Here is a 27,558-nt window from a genome sequence, read left to right as displayed (position 1 = left end):
TCCTATATACAAATGATAAATGGGTTGAGAAAGAAATCAGAGAAACATCACCCTTTACAATAGCCACAAATAATATAAAATACATTGGTATAACTTTAACTAAGCAAGTGAAAGACCTGTGTGATAAGAACTTTAAGCGGCTGAAGAAAGAAATTGAAGAGGATATCAGAAAATGGAAAGATTTCCCATGCTTATGGATAGGTAGGATTAACATAGTAAAAATGGCAATCTTACCTAAAGCAATCTACAGATTCAATGCAATCCCCATCAAAATCCCAGCACAATTCTTCACAGACTTGGAAAGAACAATACTCAACTTCATATGGAAAAACAAAAAACCCAGGATAGCTAAAAGAATCCTGTACAATAAAGCCATCTCTGGAGGAGGCATCACCATCCCTGACTTCAAGATCTACCATAGAGCTATAGTAATAAAAATAGCTTGGTACTGGCATAAAAACTGACATGTGGACCAATGGAACCAAATTGAAGACCCTGACTTTAACCCCCACACACCCATGAACACCTGATTTTTGACAAAGCCAAAACCGTACAATGGAAAAAAGAAAGCATCTTCAACAAATGGTGCTGGCATAACTGGATGTCAATATGTAGAAGATTGCAAATAGATCCATATCTGTCACCATGCACAAAACTCAAGTCCAAGTGGATCAAAGACCTAAACATAAATCCATTTACACTGAACCTGATAGAAGAGAAAGTAGGAAGTATTCTTGAATGCATTGGCACTGGAGATCACTTCCTAAATATAACACCAGTAGCACAGACACTGAGAGCAACAATTAATAGATGGGACCTCTTGAAACTAAGAAGCTTTTGTAGGGCAAAGACATGGTCAATAAGACAAAATGACAGCCTATAGAATGGGAAAATATCTTCACCAACCCCACATCTGACAGAGGGTTGATCTCCAAAATATATAAAAAAAACTCAAGAAACTAGACATCAAAATAATGAACAATCCAATCAGAAAATTGGCTACAGAGCTAAACAGAATTCTCAAAGGAAGAATCTCAGATGGCTGAGAGACATTTGAGGAATTGCTCAATATCCTTATTCATGAGGGAAATGCAAATCAAAATGACTCTGAGATACCATCTTACACCTGTCAGAATGGCTAAGATCAAAAACACTGAGGACAGCTTATGTTGGAGAGGATGTGGAGCAAGGGGAACACTCCTACACTGTTGATGGGAGTGCAAACTTGTACAGTCACTTTGGAAATCAGTATGGGTTTTCTCAGAAAATCAGGAATCAATCTTCCTCAAGATCCAGCTATATCACTCTTGGGCATATACCCAACGGATGCTCAATCATAATACAAGGATACATACTCAACTATGTTCATAGCATCATTATTCATAATAGCTAGAACCTGGAAACAACCTAGATGCACCTCAACTAAAGAATGGATAATGAAAATGTGGTACATTTTGTATTACACAATGGAGTACTACTCAGCAGAGAAAAACAATGACATCATAAGGTTTTCAGACAAATGGATGGAACTTGAAAATACAGTCCTGAGTGAGGTAACCCAGACTCAGAAGGGCAAACATGGTATGTACTCACTCATAAGTGGATTCTAGATGTAAAGCAAAGCATAACCAGACTTCAACCCATAGCTCCAGGGAGGCTAGCTAGCAGGAAGGACCCTAGGAAAGATGCATGGATCACCCAGTGAAGGATAAATAGATGAGATCTACATGAACAAACTGGGGATGAGGGGAGTAATGGAGGGCAAGGGATGGGGGATAGAACATAGAGGAATGGGCAGTTTGAGCTGGCACAGGGACAGAGTGGGAGAGCAAGGAAAGAGATACCATGATAAATGAAGACATCATGGGAATAGGGAGAAACAGAGTGCTAGTGAAGTTCTCAGGAATCCACAAGGATGACCCCACCTTAGACTACTGGCCATAGTCAAGAGGGTACCTGAACTGGCCTACTCTGGTGATCAGCTGGCTGAATAGCCTAACTGTCATCATAGAACCCTCATTCAGTGACTAATGGAAGCAGATGCAGAGATCTATGGCCGGGTGCCAGGCCAAGCTCCAGGAGTCCAATCGATAAGAGAGAGGAGGGATTCTATGAGCAAGGGACATTGAGATCATGATGGGAAAATGTACAGAGACAGCTAGCCAAACTAGTGGAAATGCATGAACTGTGGCCCAAAAGCTGAGGAGCCCCCATGGTACTGGACTAGGCCCTCTGGGTAATCAAGACAGTTGTTTAGCTTGAACTATTTAGGGGGCTCCTAGGCAGGCAGTGGGATCGGGACCTGTCCCTGGTGCATGAGCTGGCTTTTTGGAACCTAGTGCCTATGGTGAGACACTTTGAACAGCCTTGGTGCAGGGAGGAGGGGCTTGGACCTGTCTCAACTGAATGCACCAGGCTCTGGAGGAGGTGGGAATAGGGAGTGGGTTGGGTGGGGGTTGGGAGGAGGGAGGACAGGGGAATCTGTAGTTGGTAATTAAAATGAATAGATAATCTCTTAATAATAAAATAAAAAAGGTAGGAAAAGGCTGAAAAAATAAAGATCCCTTGACACAGTAAGTAAAAGAATTTAGAAATGTCATGGGTAGTGGCTGTCTTGTCCAGCACCCATTCTCCAGTGATGTAGAGTATACATAGATCCAGCACCAAGTGTATATTCCTTCAATTTTTACAAATCTTAAAAGTTTCTTTCTCCAAATATCAAATAGATGACTTTGTTTAGGCCAGGACACTCATACTTCTCGTGGCTCTTGTAAATCTTTCTCAAAGTTTCCAAACCATCTCCATGTTTACTCCACATATTGTAGGGGATGGGAAAATAATCAGTCATTAATAAAAGCATTTGAGTTTTACATGTCTATGTGGTATGTGGCCATCACAGTCAAAGGGTAATGTGCAAACATTGTCATGTCCCACAAAAACCCAGAGCGTGAACTGAGATAAAGCACACACAATGATATCTATCATCATGCTCTGTGTACACATGATGAGCATTCAATCATATCTAAACCACAGCATTCTACTCAAAATGGTTTAAGTAAAATACATGGACAATATCAAGGTTTGGCAGCAATGTTGGTGATATATAAATCATCTCACTCTGCAGCTTGGGAAAGTATGCAAAAACTGGTTGAGAGTTTCTACTCCACATAAGCTGGAATTTAAATAGAAATGTGTAAAACTCACACCAAACAAACCACAAACTGGAGATGCTTACAGTGGCAGTTTTCATACACAACCAAGCCAGAAATAGTTCAACTGTTCAATATTCTCTAACAGCTGTATCCACTGTTTAAAATTGCATTGAATCCGCCGGGCGGTGGTGGCGCACGCCTTTAATCCCAGCACTCGGGAGGCAGAGGCAGGCGGATCTCTGTGAGTTCGAGGCCAGCCTGGGCTACCAAGTGAGTTCCAGGAAAGGCACAAAGCTACACAGAGAAACCCTGTCTCGAAAAACCAAAAAAAAAAAAAAAAATTGCATTGAATCCAATGAAGGGTGAGAATGCATAGACTTTTTGGTACACAAAAGGGCATGGGTGGCAAAGACCTGCTATTAAAGGTTGTCACACACAAAGTCTCTATACTCTGTGATGATTCTTTCACGTAGATGTTTTAATGTGAAGCAATATTAATTTATAGAGTCACAATAGTGGTGACCCTTAGAAGAATGACTAGTGACTAATAGGGCATAGGAAGTCTTAGAAATATTTTGTTTTTGACTTTGGGTTTGGTTGTATGAGTGCACTAGTGTTATGAAACCTTACCCGGCCATATTTCCATGTTGTGGCCATTTATCTATATTTGTATCTCAGAAACTTATTTTTAATTTACCCTTCCCCCAAATACTAAAGAGACATGTACTATCAGCCAGGCTCTTTTGTTAGATGTCAGAAATTATTTTTTGTCAATACTTATTGATTCAGTTTTTTTTTGAGTCAAGGTCTTATGTACTCTAGGGTGGCCTTTGAACTTCTAATGCTCCTGGCTTTACTTTTCAAGTGGTGAGGATTACAAGTACGGCCTAGCCTTATTTAATAAAGAATTCTAAGGGCTTCCTATGGTATCAGTGCCTGGTTATTGAGGTACAAAACCATAAGAAAATTAGACACAGTTGCTGTATTTGTGAGTGCTTTGTTCTAGGGATAACAATAAAAGTGAAGATGAAAATGTCAATGATATCCAGATGGTGGAACACATTTAATATCCTAAGATGTAGGAGTCTGAGGCAGGAAGATTGTGACTTTGGAGCTGTTTGAGGCCAGCCTGGGATAGATGGACTGGACACAAGGCGTTTGCTGGTCTAATACTGTCAGGGATCAGGGTACTCACTGCATTTTAAGAGTGATGTTCTGAAGCACTGTGGTGCCCCCTCCCCAATTAGGCTATCTTTCACCAAAATAGTTTCTTTTAATACATTACAATGAAAAAAAAAACAACTTTAGGAAATGGGGTGGAAAATGAAACAAGCTGTATGAGTGAAGTAATAAAAACCTAACCATTGTATACAGGAGAGTAACAGAGCATGGTGAGTAGAAAGAAAGAAAGGGTAATGTCTCCATCAGAGAGGCCTGGCACACAGTCAGCTCTGGGTTCCCACTTCTGAGTTAGGAGTCAACAGGAGAAGGAGGGTCCATAGAATGGCTTCAGTGTCTTTCACAGGACAAACTGAGAGATCTAGAAAGTGCTTTCTTTCTAGATTGCCTACACTGAGCTGATGCTCTTTTGTTTCACTGAGAAAGAGAAGTAAGATTTCTAGCTAATGATAGCCAGTGGACATAGGGATTGATTTCTGTTCACTTCCAATATATCACAAAAGCAGTAATAAAGGGAGGTGCTATCAGAGCTCAATTAATGGTGATGGTGACAAGAGTCACATTCTGTTGTAGTCACACCTTCCTCTTTTCTTCTTTCTACTTTTGCAGACCCTGATGAACAAACTGTGTTCATAGTAATGGGGTATGGAAAGGCATATCCCCTACTGCTGGGCACCAGACACCAGATATTTGCACAGATTAAATGGCTCATATTGGATAGTAAACCTTTAAGAGACAATAATTAAAATAACTACATCTATATTATAGAAACCTCCACAGAAAATTCTAGAATTTTTAGTACCAAGTACTTGAGGTTGGTGTGTTGGGGTGAAGATGGGTAAAGCACTAGAGGTGTTTTGAAAATGTGTGTAGTAGGTATCTAGACCCTCAGATGCCCTCCCATAATGCACAGATTGTCTCTCTCCTCTCCCTGTGAGTAACTGAAGGTTTAATATCTAGAGAAGGTCCCAAATGTCTTTGGATTAGGAACTCTCAGTAGGACCTTAGACTTCAGCAGGAATTTCAGTAGAGGCCTACCTACTGAAAATAACACCATTGCTAACTTAGTAGCTTAATCAATAGAAAGTTCTTGTCTTATACCTGAGGAGCATAGACATACAACACTGGTTTCCCAGGGCATGAGTGCAGATGCAGGGGATGACAGAGATGCAATTCTAGAGATGTCTCTTTGGTTTTTTAGGCTTTAGAGGCCAGTGTCTTTCCTTTGGTGGCACATTCTTCCACCTGCAGAGCAGAATCCTTGAACTTCTTCCTGTCTTCCTTCTGTTGTCGTGTTTTCTTCATCCTTGCCCCCCTCTACCACTTTAAAATCCCTTATGAACAAACTGTGCCCACCCAGACAGCTTAGAGCTGTTGTCCCACTGCAAGGTCATTACCAAGGTCATGCCTGACAACATATGAGATTCCAGGAATGAGAATGCAGATATCTTTGGGTGCTGACACTCTGCTGCAGTAGAAATCTTTTCACTGTGCTCTCAGAATACTGGCTATTAGAATTATCTATTTCATTCATGATTGAAGAAGAAGCATTTTCAGGGATTCTGAGCAGTCCACAAGTAAAGACTTAAGAAGACTGAAATTGAAGGTGTTCCCAGATGAAATCCAGTAATCTATTACATATCCCATGTCATCAATTTCCCTGCCCATCTCCCCTTCAGCAATCACTCACTTCACGTAAACGCTGCAAAACTGCTTTTAGGCATTTTCTATGTTTACTGTCAACACTTCCTGCCTTTTCTCCCCTCCACTATTCCATCTTGAGCCACTTTAGTCAGGCTTCCGCTGCCATCGCAGATAGCCCTCTTATCAGAATCATTCAGAGACTCCGCACCACCAAGTTCAGCGGTCAGTGCTTATCTCAGGGAACTAAGTGGCATTTGAGACAGTTGATTACCACATCTTTCTTTAAGAAAAACCCTCTTGCTTGACTTCTTATTCCCTTTGTTTTCTTCTTGCTCCTCTGGATATTTCTCAGTCCCAATTTTAGAAACATTCTCTTAGGATCTTTCCAACTTACAAATGTTAGAGTTACCCAGGGCTCAAAATGTTATCAACATATACCAAATTTATAAGCTAATGGCAGTGAAATTTATAACTTTAATCTCTCCTCTGAACACCAGCCAATAATAGATCAGTTGGAAAGCTAATATCATATCTCAAACTTAACGGTGTTTGAAAGCTAACTTGTTTTCCTGTCAAGCCTGATTTTTCACATTTCCCAGTTCAACAAATGGTACTACCATTCCTCCTGTTGATAAGGCCAGTTAACAATCTTTATATTTCCTTCTTCCCTGTTCTATGGCCATTTAATCATCATATACCATGTTCTGTAGCTTTGAAATTTATTCTAAATTCGACATTCTCATTATCAAGCCAAATTCAGCTGGCAGACTCTCCCACCTGGAATTCTGCAATGGCCTCAAACCTACACCTTTGCTTCCAAACTTTTTGTACCCTTCAGAACCTTCTCTGTACCACCCCTAGGTAAATTCTTTTGGACAGGTATAAATGGGACCTCTCTTCTACCCCAAACCTTTCATAGCTTCATGGTTTCATACTGTAGTTAGAATAATGCCCCGCCTTTGCCTTCCTTAAGAACACAACATGGTTTTCACACCAGCACCAGCCATGTGGGGCATCTGGTTATTTTCCCATCAAGTCAGGAAGCATTGTTGCACGCTGCTTTCCCTGAGGATTCTCCTTCACATCCAGGCAGGTCTCCCATTTCATTCAAGTTCCTGCCAAAATTTCACTTTGTTGACCAGCCTCTCTAAAACAGGACCCCAACAACCCCAAACCCATTTTAGTTTTATTCTTGCCATTTCAAAGAGAAGTCACCTCTTCTTATATTAGTTTATGTATTTTTTTGTCAGTTTTCTTTTTCCTTGGGGAAATAGATATTTCTTGTTCACTATTTTATTTCCTATACCAAGAGCCATGTCTGGGACATAGGAAGTTTGAATACGGAGAGAGTTATCAGAGTCATGAACAAATGGTGAAACAGTATTCTAGCACTGAGATTGTAAGAAAGAGAAGAGATAATCTGTTTCATTCATTGCAACCATGTCTTACTAAGATCAACCGCAGTTTGTAGTCCAAGGTACCTGGACTATTTGGTTCACATATTTGCATGTGACATTAATAGTGAGCATGTGCTGGTCAGCTAGGGCCACCATAGCAAACAGAAAGACATCATGAGAAGGTAGCACAGGCCATACAGATGGATTTTCTCCTCATTCTAAAACCTAGACATCTGAGAGCAAACTGTTAGCGGGTGCTTTCTTTCCCCCTTTGTCTATGGTCTTTCCTCTGCATGTATCTGTGTCCTTATCTACCCCTCCACATCTTATTTTGCATTATAGAAAGGGCCTCATGTAGCCCAGGATGGCCTCAAATTTCCATTCCTTCTGTATCTGCCTCCCAAATACACCACCATGCTCCGCCCCAGTCTCTTCTCATGCAGGCACATTCAGATTGGACTAGGGCAGATATACTTCCTCATTTTCCTCTAACTACCCGATCTCATTCATCTCCATTGCAGTGTGAGGTGCCAGGGGTTAGCAATTTGACAGATGGCTTTGTGGAGGGATAAAATTAGTATGCCACATAGGAACATCTGTTAGTTGTATTATTTATGTACTTGTTTTTACTGTATCAGGCTGCATATGTATGAGCTGAGAGATATGGCTGCAAGGAACTTAGTTGCCTGTGTCTTCCTCCATCAGTGTGAAAGAGTTCTCTAAGTAGCAATTGGTTTTCTTAAAGCTTTCTATCTTCCCTAAGATTTCCTTTTAAAATTGCAAAGAGGCAAAGGGATTGTCAGCCTACATTATAAACCTGCTTGGCCAGTAACTTTTCACAATCCTGTGAGATTATGACACAAGGCAGAGTTTTTGACAAAGAAATGGTTAAAGCCCAAAGTCCACTAGAACCTGAGTCGAAGAGACTGTGGAGCAAAGCAGCAGTGGACACAAGGAATGGGAGTGGGTTCTCTGGTTGCTTTTGCCTGGGCTATTAAGAAGCATCTTTACAATTTTGCCATCAGCTGTCACTTTTGCATGCCTTTCTGAGATTTTGGAGCATTGGAACTGCTAAAGTGGCCATCATGGGGTGAATCACTGAATGATGAAGCCTCCCCAAGGTCACAGTCAACACATGTAAGATATACCTTGGTAACAGGCTTCCAGCTAATGGTTACCTTAACAGACAGCTATCTGACTCCGCTGCTGTCCATCTTTTATAGTAGAGTTTTCTATATCTGAAAACCTAATGCCCTATGCTATTCAGGTGGGTAATGGATGACGCTAATCTTTCTTCTTATTTTACACCCTGTTGTGTATCAATACTTTAGCTCTTGCTTGTCCAAATGGTAACATTTTATTGCTATTATGCTTTGTGATGAAGGCAGTTGTTCTCTGGTTACAAGCTATTTTGACATGTACCGACTTGGCAAACTCGGGCATATTTTGTTTTTGCTTCTGGTGCTTAATATATAGGACAAAATCCTTTGACAAGCTTCCTCAGAGAGACCCAGAATTAATAATTATTTTATAGATGAATAAATATTATTCATAGATCTGACTGAATTTTAGTGTTTGGGGCTAATCATGGATGGTTTAAGTTAACCTTTTCAGGGTGATGTAATGGCATCCCCAAATAGTTTAAAAGCCATTAAATACACTAACCACGGTGCTGAAATGAGAAATGGAAAAAGCAGTGAGAACCTCTTGATTTGTTAGCAGTGGTGGCTGGGAGTCAATGGAAGGACACTTATTTGTTCCTTGCAGTGGACTATCCCCAGTATGATCAGAAAATAGTAAAGACCATGGATGGTGGACTGTAGAGGCCTTCCCATTGCTCACAGGGAAGGAGGGATACACTTGCTTCCATGGATTCTTGAGGTTGAGCATAGTCATAGGATGTGGAATGGATATCATCCAGTATCTGGATAGCAACACCAGTGTTCTAATGAAGGGCACAAATGCTCTATCTCAACATCACACACCTGATTCTTCTAGATTGCGTTCCTCTTCCACAGCGTGGAGATCTCAGCTCATTGTTGATTTTGCATGGAGACCAGTGTTCTACAACCCAGGAATATTGATTGCACTCACTGTAACATGGGACTGCCTCATGAACCTGTCAAGAGCAGGAAAGAAAGAAAGAAAAAAATTTACGTAAAACTGTCCAAGTCATAGAAAATCCTTTAGTGATGCCAGGTGAACATAACCTGAGAAATGACACTGTGGCCCATTAGCGAAATTACATCCCCCCAAAGGAAGACATATTTGACTTCTCTGAATTTAGTGAGCTGCCTGAAGAAGCACACAAGGAAATCAGCTGAAGTCTGATGGTATGCCTTCACAAACGAGAACAAAGGACAGCCATTCCTGCACCAGGAGCAGGAATTCCATTATCATTCTATTTCCTCAAAGAGCTTGCTCATATCTATCAGATGCCAGTTTTCAATTAGATGACATATTGTATTCCCAGATGTACTTTAACATGTCAATTGAAACAAACACATGTAAGGCAAATTTACTCTTGAATATGAAGGGGTTTTAGAATGTGTAAGAAAAGTGATATTATTTACACTGGAAATTTCTTTTTTTTTTTTTGCCCCTAAATGATCAATGCTAACAGGCAATCATTCAGCTTCCTAAGCATTGTGGCTTCATAGGAATGTAGCTATTTGTAGAATGGTTTCAGAGAATAGTTAAAATGAATATGCTTGTGCGTGTGCACACACACACACACACACACACACACACACACACACACACATTACAAGATAGATACTGATAGTCAGTTACTCATTTGACATGCTTGCTCAGGATATTTATAATTTTATAATGAAAAATAAAGCAGTGAGAACACTGAACTCTGCTGCTCTTTCCTGGGCATTTGCTCCTGGTAAGCCTGCCCTGAATGTATTGCAGTACATCACAGGCAACTGAGGTCTCTTTGAGACTGCAATGAACATTCATTGCTTCTCATCGCAGATGCAGACTTCTTGTAGTGTGAGAGGCATAGGGAAAATAAAAACTTCTGCCTCACAGAGATGACTCTGGAAACAGGCAGAGTGAAAAGGAGGGATGCGGTCTCTTACCAAAGACGTAATTAAGCTTTTCCTTTTACAAGAGTTAAATATCAGTATCTTCCCCTGACCTCCTTTCTAATTCTATGAAATTGTAGAAGAAGACTGGGCGGAGCCATCCAAGTAGAAACACAGCCTATACGTTCCTGCTAAATGCAAGGAAAAGCACAGTATAATGGGACAATCAGAGGAAGATTGGAGCTCTGCCAGCATGCTCACCGAAATCACATGGGAGAAAGTGATTGGAGACCCTAGTTCTTAGGAATCACAATGCTGGGAACTATTTTTAACCATGGAATTCTATTTAGCCCTGGCACACAGAGCTCACAAGGAAAAAGAACACAGGATGAAGAATATGTATGGGCAAAATCAAAAGAGAAAGGAAGACAGAAGGGGAAATGGATGTGGGGAAAGAGAGGAATTAAGTAATAACAAAATACCTTCCTCCTGTGGATGCTGACAAGAATGGAGTGGTAGGGTCGGAAGCCTTCCGACAGCAGAATAAGGAGGCAGCTACTTACAGCTGTGAAAAGTCTGCTCTCATTCTCACAGGACAGTAGAGGGGAGAGGAGAGTTTCCCAAAACAAAATGGCAAGATTCTATCAGGCAGACACTCAGCTAACAACTAAGGATTTTTCCGACCCAGGCACACCAAGAAAATGAGGCTTTCTCAGAATTTATGTGTTATCTGTCTATAATATCCTTTAATGCATATTAATATGTATTTTCATGAACACTTTAATATGAGACACAAGAAAGCACAAGGAATTCCTTCAAGCAACTAAGAAATAGATCAAAATTAATTTTGAAAGCTAAACTGAATAGAAAATGGGTGGGAAATCCTTCATGCAGCATACCCAGTTTTCTTAAGCTGCCAATACTGGGAAGAGCTTATACTTCTACACTACGCTCCCTCCCATGTAAGCCCCAAGATCAGATGGGAAATGAAAAACTTCTCAGATTCATGTACCTGCCTTGGCATGCATTGGTTTGCTGTCTTTTATTCCTTACTTTCCAGTGCTCTGAGAAGCTAACCACAATGAGAGACGACTGCAAGGCACAGAGAAGGTCTGTGGAGGAAGATAATGAGCCATCTTCTTGGTTAAGGGTATAAAACCCAGCACCTCTTCAAAGAGATTCTCCAGTCTCCTGGGGTTACTTGATGTTTTCCCTTCTCCATAGGTACATTTCATTTTGGTTTATTTTTAGTGCTGAAAATTAAACCTACAGCTTTGTCTAGCCTGAGCAGGTACTGTACTGGTGAGCTATATTCCCAGACCATTGTCTCTCTTTTAATCCTGTTTATGCTGTTCATTCTCGCTGACCTGACAAATGCTTGTCCTCTTCTCAATGCCCAAATAAATCTAACACCTCTGTCTGCACAGTCTGTGCTGTCAAGGACCACATACTCCAGCCTAGCATCGTGGTTAGGGCTGCAGTGTACATGACTGGGGAGGAAACGTCCATGAAAGGATCACCTCTAACCTGTCTGTCATTACCTCTTGTTCGCTCAGTACCTTAATATTTTTTCACTGTGGTTCTATTAATAATCTGTATAATTTGGACCTTAATTAACACTGAGAGAATATACTAAAAAAAAAAAACCCGCAATTTATACTTTTCACATATGTGTTTGAGAGAGAGAGAGAGTGAGAGAGAGAGAGAAGAGAAAGAGAGAGAGAGAAGAGAGAAAGAGAGAAAAGAGAGAGAGAGAGAGAGAGAGAGAGAGAGAGAGAGAGAGAGAGAGAGAGAGAGAGAGAGAGAGAGATCAGTCTTTGGCAGGAGGCAGAAAAAGGCTATGTTTTGGAAGGTCTTATTTCATAAAATATGAAGTGAAAGGGGATATTAATGAGCCTTAGATAAACTGAAATATATTTTTGAAGGTACTCAGTTTGTAAAATGCCTTTCATTCAATTCTTCCAGTGCAGCCCCCTCTATGGCACTAGGAGTATTTTACAAAGGACAATAACATGCAATGCAAAGGAGATAGTTGCCTTTTCCTGAAGATGTGGAATAAAGAGAGCCATGAGCTCTGTCTCATAAAGCCCTTGTTCATCAGGCTAGGACTCCCCCTCCCCCCGGGGAGGTTTCAAAACCACCCACATTAGGTAAGAATGCAACAGGAATTTCAAACATAAAGATTAACTCTACAGATTCTGATTTCTCCCTGCCATCTTTTTGCTCTGACTACTGTGTGCTGCTGTTGGTCGGTGCTGATTTTATTATTATAGCTTTATAATGAAATGTGCTACCACGTGGACTTTATCAGGGAATCATATGAAAATGTTCTGCAGGAGAGAAATGAGCCGTGGGAAAGTTAAATGAAAATCAGTTCTAAATGGCACAAATTAGGGGAAAATAACAGCTTTTAATGGGGCCATAGATGCTAACTACATTGCTGAAAACTCTAAATCCTCTGAGAGAGGCACCAGTTCATTCTCCTAGAAATGAGTCCTATTTATTACGTCTTCGCTGGGGACCTGGGTTTTTATAATTTTGCCAGCTCTAGATTCATATCATAAACTCATTCACTGAGTCAGTCTTTTAATATTCATGAAATAAAACTGTACTTGCTGCAATGGATCAGTTTAATTAAGCAGTGCTTTCAGAGACCCCTTTCCAGCTAGATGGACTTCCTCGGCATAAGCTTGGTAGTAGGATCTCAGTGAGGCTTGGGGGTTGTTTTTATTGGATATCACAACCTTAGAGTTTAAGGGCCTAAAAATAATAAATAACCACATGGTAAAAAACGATCAATAAATGTAGAGGAAAGAAGGGAAGGATGGGGAGAGGCAGGGAAGGAGGAATGGAGGGGGGCAGAAAGGAGGGGAAAGGATGTATTCACAGCCTCTGGTGTGTTATTGCAATAAACTCCTAGTGAGGACCCAGGTAGACTCTTCAGCCCCGAGACCTCCAGCTTCAACCCCGGGTACTTAGCACAATTTAATAATCTGTTATAAGGCCCATTTGGGACCAAAGATCTTGGCAAGTCAGAGCCAGGCTCTGTCCTACTACAATGAGATGAGATGATCTCTAAGGGTACTGAAAGCCTTAGCACAGTGTGCTTCCTTCTATCCTAAATGTGAACAAACTACCTCTGATGAAGCCCCAGTCCTTCTGAGAACTTACTTTCTAGCTTTTCTCTGTCCATGTTCTCTCCCTCTCCCTCTCCCTCTCCCTCTCTCCTCCATGGCTTCTACTTTTTCTCTATGCAGGTTCCCCTCTTCAGTTTACCAAACACTTCCCTTTTAGTTAATAACATTCACTCTTTTCCATCCTGACTTTAAAATATCACATGACTCCAAGAGCTTTTGTTTCTAGTTTCATCAGTCTAGCTTGTATGCGATTGTGCATAATGTAATATGTGTGGTGGTGAACACCAGACAGAAGGCCCCTGTGCCCACATCCTGTGCAATTGTGCTATCATGACCAGCAAAGGTACCACAATGATCCTATATGTAACATACTCTGCCTGAAGTCTTCATCATCAGAATCATTTGCGGTTGACAAGGTTGTTGTGATGCTTACACATAGCTAAAAACAATGAAAGCTTAAGGAAGCAAATGTCTGAACTGGACCGTGGATGTGGCTGAGAGTTCCATTCGGGAGATATCTCTTTCCTGTATGCATTGTCTGCTCAGCATGTTGCAGCAAAACACCAGCCACCAAGAGATAACTTGTATTAGTGACATTCTTGTTGCTGTAATCAAATGCCTGGTGGCCAGCAATGTAAGGGGGAATGTTTAATTTTGGCTCATGGCTTGGAGTTGCAGTTAATCATGGCAGGGAAGACGCTGCTTGAGGCTGTGGCAGCAGGAGATAGGGCTGGTGGTATCTGGTCATCAGTCAGGAAGCAGGGCCAGGGCAGAGTCATGGAGATGCTACAAAACCTCAAGGCCCACAGTCCTCTGAATCACTGCCTTCAGCAAGGCTCTATGCACTAATGGGGGTGGGGGTTGGGGGACAGGGGATGAGGGAGGGCACCACAGCAGTGGTTCTCAATCTGTGGTTGACTCCTTAGAGGTTGACTGAACCTTTCATAGAGGATGCCTAAAACCATCAGAAAACAGACTCATAACAGTAGCAAAATTACAATTATGAAGTAGCAATGAAAATGATTTTATGGTTGGGTGGTCACGGCAACATGAGAACTGTATTAAAGGGTGGCAGCATTAGGGACGTTGAGAACCACTGCTCTACAGAGCCTCCCAAGACAGTGCCACCAACGAGGGTGTCTAAACTGTGAGCCTGTCTAGGACATTTCACCTTCAAAGCTTAAGAATACTGCCTGCTTCCTCAGTGGTGAGGATGATGCTGGTAGTCATCTCTCTGTGTTTCCAGGCTACAGAGTCAACCAATTAAACACTACAAGTACTCAAAAACAAAATATTGCATCTGTAAGATGTTTTTCCATTATCATTACTTCCTAAATACTGAAACAACTATTTCTATATCCTTTATATTGTATTAGGTGTGATAAGTAATCTAGAGTTGACTTAAAGTATACATGAGAAAGTGCACAACCAATATGTTAATACTATGCTATTAGCACAATGTACTTGAACATATAGACTTTAGTTTCTGCAGACAATCTTGAGACCAGCCCCTTGAGGATACTGAGGGATAGTTATAGTTAAAAATTCCTACAAAAGAAAAACCATAAAATAAGTATATGAGGTTGTCTATCAGATAATGTCAATTCCTTTATATAGAAAAATTGCAAAAGTAATATATTCTTAACCTTTGGGTATGAAGGCTCCTTTAACAATTTCAAAAAGCCAGAATATTTCTTAAAAAACCAACTTCTGAAACTGAACCAAGAGCAGACATATGTCTTTAGAGTGGTTGGAGTTATTTTAATTAAAACAGTGGATTGAAGAGAAAAAGCCATAAATGTTTTTAAATTGGTATCTACAGGCAAATCATCCTGCCTCTGATTTTGTGCTGGGGTTCTTCTCAGGAAAATTTGGAGTTGGTTTTCTTTGGGGATTCTTTCTAGGTCAAGTGAACGGTGCTCAGAAGTGTTGGCAATTGTCAGTTTAGTTCAAGTGCTGATCTGAGGCTGGGCTCCCCTCCACTTCCCAGGCATTATCACAGGCTAACTTCTTCATCGGCATGGCTCTGGCAGAGACATCCTCAGAATGCCACCACACCGGGCTGGTTAAGAGTCACCACTGACTTTAGGTACGCATCATATATTTTCAATTTTGACATTAAAAATAATCCTCACAATGCTAAGTGAGTATTATGTAGAAAATCTATTGATGAACACATTGAACAATAAGATGTTTATTAAAGTAATAGTTGGTGGCTGTAGTCCCCATCTCCCCATAGTTTCCAACTGGGCTTTGCAGAGTCTAAGAAGGAATTCACACACCAAACTTATCTGCAGTTTCATTGAACAATGTAATCTGAGCCACGTTCGTATTATCTCTTGTCAAAAGATGTGACACTGTTCTGATTAATGAAATTTTAATTTAACTTGAGAGCCCCATTACATTTGAATTAGCTTATCTCTCACTAGGAATTTCCCAAACCTAAGCTAAGAGCAGAAGGTCCTCATGGAACAAGCCGAGCAGACAATGCAGATGGGAAAAGACATCTCCAAAGTGGAACTCTCAGCCACATTCACACCCCAGCTCAAGAACTCACTTCTTCAAGCTTTAGTTGTTTTTAGCTATTATGTAACAACTAAAAAAGATGAGAAACTGCCACCCCTTTACATAAGTAAGACATTGACTATCAAGAAGGCTTTACCCTAAATTTGCAATACTGACTAGATTTTGGTAAAAGGAATTCTGCACAGAATAACCTTTTTTTTTTTTTTTTTTTTTTTTTTAAGGAATAATGGGAGTTTTTTTTTTCCTTCTGAGAAACCCTGAATGCCATTTTCCTCTTTTTTCTCTTCTCTTTTCTTCCTTCCCATTGGTGTAGAGTCTTTTTTTGGCCCAATCAATGATTTTTTTTTAAACTGGGTTTTATTATATAGCCTTGTTTGCCTGTCTGGCTAGCCTTGAACTCACAGAGGACTGTTTGCCTCTGCATGTGGAGCACTGAGATTAAAGACTTGTCCCACCAAACCTGGCCACGTTATTCATCTTTTTAACACTGAGTACTCAATATCAAGGGGAACACCTTCACTAAGGGAAAACTGTGTGCTGCTTTGTTTTGAATGCAGTTGTCCCTTACTGACTTTGAGGGCATGCAGGGATTCAGGACCCAAAGTCTTTTGATCATGAGATTGAGAGTAGAAATGCAATGTGACTATCAGTTTTTGAGTGGGGCTTCCAAGATGTGATTAGATTAGGTCATTCGTCAGGAGCTGTTATTTCTGAAGCTGTGGTAGTTTCATAAGGATCAGAGAAGAACACACAAGTACAGAAAGACATAGATCCTATCCATGGGGTAAGTCAGCCCAGGGGGCCTTGTAATAGGGTGTGCTATTTAGGCTTCCAGTCATAAAAACTGGTGGCTAAAAGTACCTCCCCACCCCAGGTATTTATTATAGAAATGAAAACGTGACCACAACATGAATGATTAACATAGATCTACTTCTCTCTACTTAAGGATGAAAATACTGAGGTATCCTAAACTGTGCATGAATACGTATGTATCCATTTCTTCCATGCACCCTTCCTTCTTCAGGGATGTCACACAGTATCATGCTGCCACTACAGAATGTGGCTAATAAAGAGGAGTTGTAAGACTCTCATCTAAAGGCCCAGAGTTACCTGTGCTGGCATAGTTTAGATTATTGACAACGACAAATAACTACAAATAATTTAATTAAGAAACTCTATATACCTTGAGCATCCCTAGTATGATATCCAGAATCGAAAATATTCCAAAACATACAAGTTTTTGAGTCCCACATGATATCACAGGTCAAACATTTCATATCTTACTTCACCACATGGTTTACATGATTTTCCTGTGTGGACTTGGTTCCCATCCCCAAGGCATCTTAATATGTAGACACAACATTGCAAATTCAAAACAAATTCTCACATCATGACCCAGTATTTCAGATGAGAATACTCTACCTGTAATAATATATCTTCATTTATAGCTGATTTGTGATTGTTCCTGTATGCTATTTAAGTGAATGTGAAAATAAATCATGGTCTTAAAGTGAAATGCACCATAAAGAACAGTCAGTCACCAACATAAATTATTGTTTTTTTTTCAGCCCTATAAACTGTGGGATTCTACAAGGACAACAGTAGCATGCATGCATGCACACTCACCATTTCACAGAGCAGAGAAATCATACTAACCTACGCAATGTGGGGAAGTTGAACTAAAAAGTCTACCTCTGCCCCACAGCCCTTGACAGATAATCACAACGAATATAACATGAGGAGGAATCTCCCCCTAGGGTCTGAATGTCTTTGTGACTCTTTCAGGAGATGCTTCTGATGGACATCTTCTGTGTGGTATGAAATCATGAGAGGTGTGGGGATTGAGCACAGAATGCCAGGATTCCAGCCACGGTGGCCATTCTGATTTTCATAGAACAGATTACAGTTATCTGTCAAACTCAAATGAAAAGAAGCAACACCATGGCAGCAATGATGGATACTTCCAGAAAATACTGGATGAGGCACATTCTTGGTATTTCAATAGAGAATAGAAAAGAGATCACAAACACAAAGACCTGAAAGAAATCAATCATAGGAGGAAAGATGCTGCATGATTCTACTTGTACCAAGTGTCTCAAATAATCAAATAAACACAAGCAAAGAATAGAACAGTGTGAGCCGGGGGATGGGGCTGCAGAGATGGAGCATTGCTAATCAAAGGGTGTAAAATTTCCTTTGCACAAGGAAGTTATGGAGAGCTTCCACATGGTACCATGCCCATAGATGACAAATCTGTGGCACATGTGAATGTCTTTAAAAGGTTAGGTTTCATATTTAGTTCTCTTATTACAATAATATTGTTTAAAAATTGAAGAAAATGTTTGTCTCAGAGAAGTTTAGATAGAGTACACGGAATATTGTTTGCAATTTAGTGTAAGAACGGATGGATGATGGATAGATTGGTAGGTATATGGATAGATGATAGTAGATGATAAAAAGATTATAGATAGAAATGACAGACAGTGGATGGAAGATATAGGATAATTAGATGATTGATGGATGATGGATATAGATGATAGATATATGATAGAATGGTAGATAGAAATAGATACACAGACAGGCAGACAGACATGTAGACAGGTAGTAAGCCTATTTCCTAGACTATCATAGCCAAAAATCCACAAAGAAAGCAATTTTCTCTGTGGTAACAGAAAAGAGACTGGGAGCTGGAGAGAGGGCTCAGCGGTTAAGAGCCCACACTGCTCTTAAAGAGGATCAGAGTTGGTTCCCAGCTCACAGATGCCTGTAGCTCAACCTCTAAGACTTTGGTGAGTACCTGCACTCCCATCTACATGTATGTGCATACTCATACATATAATTTAAAGAAAGAAATTGAAAAAGAGAGATAAAATAAAGTATAAAAAGGAGAATGCCTTTGCAGATAACATAGGCACTGTATTTTCCCCATAACTCAGAGGAATAGGTGGGGCTAAAATACTCATTGGCTAACAGGTCTATTTTCTAAGGAACACTGTTCTAATGGTAAGTTAATCAGAAAAATGTCTAGTGGTATTCGGTGTTTATCAAGACAGGGAGAACATGCCTGACTTCATGCTTGCAGCTTTTTATTCTCTAGGAAATGAAAGCTTTGAAGGGAAAAGCTTTCTCTGTTGACTTTCACAGGGAGTGGGGACTTCAGGACTCCTATTTCCAGTGGCTCAGAGTTTCCTGTGTGTGCAAGAAGCCAAAGGAGAATCCCTGGGAAAACAACGCAATTTGTATCATAAAAAGTGTTCGAATAAGGAAGCAACATAACCCAAGGTACTCATTCCCTAGGCAGGAAGTCCTGTAAATGTGTGGTTAGATTATCAAATTCAAATGCATAAGGATTAATAGCCCTCCTAAGTTTTAATCTAAATTGAACTGTTGTGGACAAGTGGGTTGTTAATAATAATAAAAAAATCAGAAATCTAAATGTAATTGTTACATGATTCATAAAGGATGAAGCGTGGGGACTGTAGGTGATGGGATCAGAAAATGGGAGAACAATTAAGTAGGATTTTACAAGACTTTTGATAGTCATAGCAGGATAGATTCCAAATAAAGGTGGGACAGAATAAATCTGCTTGAAGGTGAAGGGGTTGGGAGTGAGTGGGAAGGCTGAGGATACAGGGAACTGGTGCAGTATCAGCACGAGCTCACGGTCAATGGTTAATGAGCATCTGAGCCTCAGGATCACTCTCGTCAGTGGTCTCAGGAAGCTTCTAACACATAATGAGGAAGAAGATACTGCAAGATGCAGGAGTGAAAATGAAAGAGACAGTCAAAACAGCGGTGTGACTCTTTGGAATCATTTAAGTTTAATGTATTCTAGACTGGAGGGGAGCATTCAGGTTTTTATAACCCAGTGAGAGAAAGGAAGGGCACGGGCTTCCCACGTGCTCCCGATTCTAGAGAATACCCATCCTCATGAAAAGAGCAGTGGTAACTCCAGGGTACTGGCTGAGAAAAGCACCCCATAACATATTTATTCCTTATTCTATGTTGGCTTACCTGGGATAAATCCCACACCAGGTATGACCTGAAAGCAATCCAGCCTTCTGAAGATTTGCTTCAAACTGACTACCATTCCCAGCAACAAGACCCAAACTCAGTCTGATTTCAATTCCAGGAGCTAGTCCAAAAGGAAAGCCCATAATTGGCAGGAACCACCTTTTCGAACCATCCTTGTCATTCCCTAGGGGCCTCAGCCCAGCTCTCCAGTCTGTTCATCATCACGGCAAACAAACCTTCCAGACTATGAAATGCATCAGAGTTCTTGAGCACTACTCATCTGCAGACTACGAGGAAATGAGAAGGTAAATAAAAAGAAACTATGATGGTGTCCTTTATTCCGCCTAGAAAGACTAAGTTTTAAAGAAGTGAAAAAGAAAATATTCCAGTCTCTACATTGTTGTGAACTTGCCCAATGTTCAAAATGAAGCTGTAGTCCTCATAGTAGGAGGCAAAAGAAGGGATTATGGCACCATTCCAGAAGGTGGACCTATTACTGTGACCTTGTTGTTCCGGAAAATTCTAAAGATTTAAAATACCCCTAAGAAGACCTTTATGTAGTAGACACTTGCTACCAGCTACCAATATCTACATGTGTCTGCATGTACACACACACATACACATACTTGCTCTTTCTCTCTCTCTCACACGCACATACATACACCAAACACACACACACACACACACACACACACACACACACACACACACACACACACAAACAAACGTGGTCGTCCTAATCTCCCATAGAAAAGTGGGATAAGATGCTCTCTAAGTGCATTGACCCCTAATATGTTAGAGATTAAGGCTAGGCACAGTAGTACAGAAGCACTTTAAAAATCTGCATCTGTAGTATAGGCCCTTTCATAGTGAACTTGATCTGTTTAGGATGAAGGTAAAGTGGAAAGTAGAGCCAGAAATGGAAGTTTATAACCATGAAGTGCACAGCCTGACCTCTGTAAGAGCAGCAGGATTGATTGAGTAATGGAACCCCTGGCATTTCACTCACAAACTGATAAATCGGGATCTTGGCTCTGACTTCCACTCTAATTCTATCAGTCCGACACACATATTAAGGACTAATTGAAAGTCTCAGTTTTATGGAATAAAGAGCATTTTGTTCCAAACGTTCTTCCTCTGAGGCAGCCAATAATGGAGAGAGATAAAGACAGAAGCAGCCTTCTGTCTCAGCACAGAATAAAAGCAGAAGTATATTGCTGAGCAGAAAATGATTGTCTGGAACCAACTTTGCTTGGCTTTCTTCCTAGGAAACTTATGTGGTTGAGGGGGAAAAAATAGCTGGTGATCCTGCTGACGCAACTCCTGGTCAGTGGAGCTGTTAGTACAAGGAGCAAGTTACCGGGGCTATAAAATGTGTGATTCAGAATGTTTGAGTTACTCATTCGTGCAAAGAGGGTGGCTTTCTTAAGCCTGGCTTTGATAACAAGTTAAAATGTAAAATTCGCCAGCAGATTATGTCTGAAAACTGAAAATGTTATGTCACATTTTCAGAAACAAAAATACAAGCTCTGGCCCACTAGGAAAGAAAGGAAGACAGCAGACAGAATTGTGTATAGCAAGGACACACTGGCATGTACAATAAATGAGTAAAACATGTCAGAAATACTTGTGGGACAGTGCACTGAGGTCACATGCTTGGACGCCGCTGTCACCAGAAGCTAAAACTTCTGCCGCTTTCACTGATTGTGTGAGAATTGACACATTTGGCCCGATTTCATGTCTAATTGCTTTAGTAATCCGACCCCACATTAGGATGGTTCTGGAAAGCTGAAATCCAAGTGAATCCACGACCTTTAATATTTTGTACATTTACATGAATCCAAAACACATCCACCTATGATTTATCTGAGTATTGCTGACAGTAACTGAGAAATATTACTCCACTCTCTTAGCCTGACTAGGGATGTCCTAGGTTAGCTAAGAAAATAGATTGATGATTTTATTTCACAAACTTCCATTTAATTTTGTTTCCATTCTGTTCAGAGTAGGATTATTCAACATTCACCACGGACAACTAAAAGCAGACCCTGTTGGCATGGGGTGGGTGGTTCACAGTGACAATGAGCTCTCAGAAGTTAGTACCTATGTCTTAACGCAATACCTATGTTGCATACAGTGTCAGTGTGAGCTGGACTCATGAAAGTTTCATGTCAATGCACGTGGAGCAAGTTCTAGAAAGCATAGAGTTTGAGGTTCTAGACCTGAGCTGGCAAACATTTGGGGCAGGGATATCTATTAAAATATAGGCAGGTAACACACCACTTCTAATTGATAAAATGACATCTTCAGGTCACTTTAGGGGATGGGAATCATCAGGCAGTTTGTTGATATTGGATTCCTGTCCTTCACTGTAGAATTCCTTGGTTGGCTCCCGTTAAACAGATAACACAATCCTCTCTGGGGGCGGCTTCATCTCAGAAAAGGAAGTGAGCTTTTACATCGTGTGAAAGATGATGTGTGGTGCACGGTGAGCAAACCAGTCTAGAGGAAGCTGTGAGAAGAGGGCTCTTTTTCAGCTTCTGCCATTGATTTTCAGGCCACCCATTTAGCCGCTCCAATGGGCCTAGCTGTTCTCCTCATAACCTGGCATTAACAGTTACCATTTTCAGAGATGTGTAGCAATGGTCCATGTGCTTGAGAAACCAAAACAATTCACTGTATTAAGTAACATTTATTTTGTGTGTTATTACGACATGAAGGCAAAGTAATTCTGAAGTTGCAAATCAGCCTCATTTTCTCCATCAAAAAATGTACCTGAACTCCCAAGGAGTCTGATCTAATAAACTTTAAATACTTGCTAACACTGCACCCTTAAAGTCTGGGAGAAGCAAGGAAAGAAATTAAATGCATGCCTTAAACTTTTATGCTTTCACACCCTCCAAGCTTTGATAAACTGCTAAGAACAAGACTGCCCAACGAGTAACAGCTGAGCCAGCAAACCACCCAAGTTACTCCAAAATAGCTTCACTGTTTCTCATAAAGTGACAAGAAAGATTTACAGTCCCGCGGTCATGTCAACTCTTGGCATTTCTCTTGAGTGTGGGATGTTTCTCTCTAAAAAGAAAAAATCCTTCTATGCTAAAACACTTAATTGAAATCACACCATTTACTACTACAGGATGACCTACTCTGTCTGTTTAAGGCAAACAATATTGATGAGGAATACAAAGAAAGGAGTGGATGGACCTCACAGAGTGACTCAGGATTGAAGATAAATATCTGATAACCACAGTTACAGGTTGTAAGTTTTCTTTTTTTTTTAAATTTTCTTTTAATTTTCTGGGTGTGAATGTTTGTCTGAATGCATGTACATGTTTCATGTGTGTGCTTAGAGCCCATGGGGACCAGAGGAGGACATCAGACCCCTAGAACTGGAGTTACAGATAGCTTTGAATGGCCACATGAGTGTTGGGATCCAAACCCAGGGCCTCTATAAGATTAAATAGTGAGCAATCTTTTCAGCTCTGGAGATTGTATTTTTGGATTATTCACACATTAACTCAGCAGACACTTCCTGATGTCTGCCCTTTCTCTTCCCCCATCAGCAAACCACTAATCAACCTCTGCCCTATGGAGTTGCCTGGTTTTTACATTTCATATAAATGAAACAAATGAATTCTGTGGTCTTTTGTATATTACTACTTTCATATAATATGTTTCCAAGGTTTATCATTCTTGTACTGTGACAATAGTCTACATTATGCCTTATGACTGAATAAAACTCAATTATATGGGCAAACAACATTGCGTTCATCCTTTCTTCACCTAGTGGGTATAAATGGCTCATCTCTATCCATTGTTTCCTATGGCCAGGCATACATGGTGGTTTTCTCATGAATATGTGGCATCAAACCTTGGGGTTACAAACCTGCGAGTGCCTAAATTGCATGGAGATGATGTTTACTTTTTAAAGAAACTATAAAAGAGTGCACACGTGTCTGAAACACTTTATAGTTCACCAGTAAGGAATCAGGATTACAGTGGGTCCACATCCTTCCCAATGCTTATGGTCATCTGACTATTTTAATATAGGCATCTAAATGAGGATTAAGTCATACTCATTTTTGTTTCCATTTGTGTATCATGTGCTTTCTGGCAATTTGTATATATCCTCCAAGGAAGGTTTTGGAGAAAGGTGTAATCAAATTCATGCCCATTTGTTATCTAGACCTCTTTGTTTTATTGTAAGAGTTCATTACATATCCACAGGAAGAGCTCCTCCCAACGTACATGATTTGGAAGTACATTTCCCCCTTTGTTGCTTTTCTTCACACCAGACTCGTGTTGTTTTTATGAAAGGGAGGATTTTGAGATCTTTATCCACAATTTTGTTGACATTGTCTGTTTGTTTTCAATCTGCTCTTAGTGAGTTGCAGCCCTGCTTATTCACACATATGCTGTCTGTTGAAGAACTGGATAATTATGGCCATATTGCCTACAAAGTCTTATATGTAGGCCATATTCTCCTTGTATCACTATCCATTTTACACTGGACACTACATATTAAAACACTAGTTTTAAATTTTAAATTCGATTTTAAAATTTTTATATAGTGTTGCTCAGTTTGGGGGTTATTTCCAACTTTGACCTCTTGAAGTACAAAATTGAGTAAAAATGAGATATTCTCAGGTTGAAGATTAATTATTCAGAAGAGAATATGTCATGAATTAGGAGAATGGCCACCTATGGTTTTCAGCCTCAGAAATGACTTGAAGTCAACATGGCGAAACTTTGAGTCATGAAGCAAAACAGTCCATCAAGTCCTATGTATCATGCAGCATAATACACAGCTCTCCATGCCAAAGGGCATTATTTGCAAACAGAGAAAATTTTCAATAGGATTAGAAGTATTTATCTTGATCAACATTTACAACAATCTTGGTTGGGAGTTAAGCATGCGAACATGAACTCTACCTTTAGTTTCATCAAAATTGTCTCTTGCATAAGTTGGTTGGTTCTATATACTCAGAGCATGAAATGGGGACCAGTCTCAAGAATTGCAATGTTCCTTTTAATAGGTCATGTAACCCACAAAGGCCAAATTGAGCATTTTAATTGGAGCTTGGGGACATCATCGATTAAGATACCATGAAATTCTTCGATCTGAAACTTCTGCATGTGGCCACCAATCAGCAGAAGACTTGTAGATCTAGAATTGAGTATCACACACCTTTCCAGGACATGAGATCAAAACTACCAACTCATTTTATTTTCTCTTTTTAATCCTTGTAAAACTCTGAATATGAGGGGAATGTGTATTCTCCTGTGATTGATAAACTCACTTTAGCAGCACTTAGCTCCCAGCCCCTAAGGCATCATAAACATCACTCCAGTCTACAGTGCTTCTAGTCTCTAAAAGCATTACTGGTGTTTTTATTCATTATATGACCAACAGTATTTCAAACAAGAATCAGGATGGACTGAAATAGCATGTGGATTTATTTAAACTATAAAAGTAAAGAACTTGAGGTTTATATGAGATATTGATGGAATCTTGAAAGTAGATTAATGGTGGTAAAAAAAAATGGTATGAGTGAGAGAGCAAGAGAGAGACAAGACAGATAGAGAGACCATGAATTTTATGAGTGCAGTAGCTGGGGATTTGGTGGTCCTAGAAGCAGTGTGAATCGATGTGCAGAATTTTTAAACACCGTTTGGAGCAATCCTGACTGTGCATCTAGAATTGAAAGTACAGAGCAGATTCCATAGCAGAAAGCTTTGGAGACTGGTTCATTGTGCTGGTTGTGAGAGCTTAGAGCATTGTTTTCCTCCCTACCACAAATAAGCCAACCACAACAAATTCAAAACAGATATAAATCATTTGGGGGCTTTCTGAAATAGCCATTCTGCCAAAATAAAGGAACTCATTTGATAGCAACATTTAAAAAAAAATTGAGTTCTCTACAGATTTTTTTTCCCCTTCCATGTGTGAATGATGTTTTGATCAGGATTTACAAAGAGAAAAGAACGCTGACTTGTGAAGGCAAACTCTCAAAGCTTCTTTCACTAAATGACAACAGTAAAGATGAGAACAGATGGCAGCACCAACCTGAGCCTTTGTAGGATCCATGTTAGCAGTGCATGACGAACAAAAGGGAAAGAAAATTATAGACGCATTAGTTGAGCTGCTATTACAACATAGAATTGAAAAAAAAAGTAAAAAGTCTATTCCTCTGGTCATTGAATATCGATGGCTGCACTTGATTTATAATTTGAATGCTTCTCTCTCTGTTTATGAGTAAACCACCCATGTAGGCAGAAACCAAATGTGAGTTGGGGATTGAGAGCACACAGACCTGCCTGGATGACTTTCTAAGGTCGATTCTTAAGGTCGGGGGCCCAGGAACTGAAACCAAACTCTGCAGCTGAACTCAGAGTCTTCCCTAAGAAGTGCTGTTGTCACAGTCAGCCAATGAGCACAATGGCATAGGAATTGTATTCTTGCACATTTGCACATCATACTGACGAGACTGACTTAGAAGAGACTCCACCACACTTATTCTAACTAGCCTTCCTACTCTTATCAAAGCTTAAATTTTGAGCTTACATGAGTGATACTTTAACTACTGTCATGTTCTCTGAGGGCATGTCTGAGACATTCTTATTTCTAGCATTATAGTCTTAAAACTCAACTCATATTTGGTATGTAGTCCATATTTCAAAATTTGTAGAGAGAAGAATGAATTTATGAACATAGTCTCAAGGAAACAAATTTTAAGTACTTTAATATAGCTGAAAAATTATAATCCAAATCTGAAATCTATTTTTATTTTAATTCAATATTTGCTCTTCTATAGAAAATATAAAAATCTTAATTAACAGGGATTTAAGCTGGGTAGGTCAACTAAATACCCATGTATCTAGCATCTTGAAGATTCTAATTACTTTTGAATCCACCCATTATCATTTCAATTTATAAGTAATGGTAGCTGACAAAAAGAAATCACTGCACAAAAAACATAGCAGGTGGCTACATTTGCTCTCACTATTACAGAAATATCACCAAAATAATTAATTTTAGCATTATGAATTATATCAGCTAATCAGAAGAAGTATATCATTGGCTTTATATAGAACTATAAACCATTAAAATGCTTAATGGTAAGAGGGCTCAGAAAAATTCTTGACAGAAAAGTCTGTTTCATAATCTGTGTGGGCATAATTAACGTAGTACAGAGCAATTGATGGATGCTGAAGAGTGTTCACACAATTGTTACACTGCACACCAGCACTATATCTGTGCAGAGGGCTATGCTGATGGACCATTGCTACCAAATCTTGCCAATGTCTGCCCATTGATTGGAATTTAGACTGTTGGCTATGGAGATTTGGAACCAGGGCTAGGTTCACTCCTGCCTTTTTGTGGATCTCTAGTGCTTTTTCATCTGTCCAGAGCTCAAGGGAGTAGAGCTCTAGGAATGGACAGACCTGTGTGGTGGCCAGAACTATTTAA

At 40.0% G+C, this 27,558-nt stretch overlaps 1 protein-coding gene across 2 annotated transcripts in view; it reads right to left on the bottom strand.

Moving 5' to 3' along the window:
* Nucleotides 1-27,558, bottom strand: part of Thsd7b (thrombospondin type 1 domain containing 7B) — an 831,070-nt gene that overhangs the window by 81,433 nt on the left and 722,079 nt on the right. For both annotated transcript variants that reach the window (XM_052736826.1, XM_052736827.1), the window contains exon 16: nucleotides 9,358-9,491. In XM_052736826.1, the coding sequence (XP_052592786.1) occupies nucleotides 9,358-9,491 (134 nt within the window). The remainder of the gene's footprint in view (nucleotides 1-9,357; nucleotides 9,492-27,558) is intronic.

The sequence above is a fragment of the Peromyscus californicus genome, unplaced genomic scaffold (genome assembly GCF_007827085.1).
Source record: "Peromyscus californicus insignis strain IS unplaced genomic scaffold, ASM782708v3 Scaffold_14__1_contigs__length_90479793_seg_2, whole genome shotgun sequence".
NCBI classification, from domain to species: Eukaryota; Metazoa; Chordata; class Mammalia; order Rodentia; family Cricetidae; genus Peromyscus; species Peromyscus californicus.
Note: the sequence above shows the minus strand (reverse complement) of the source record. Positions and strands in the feature narration are given on the sequence as shown.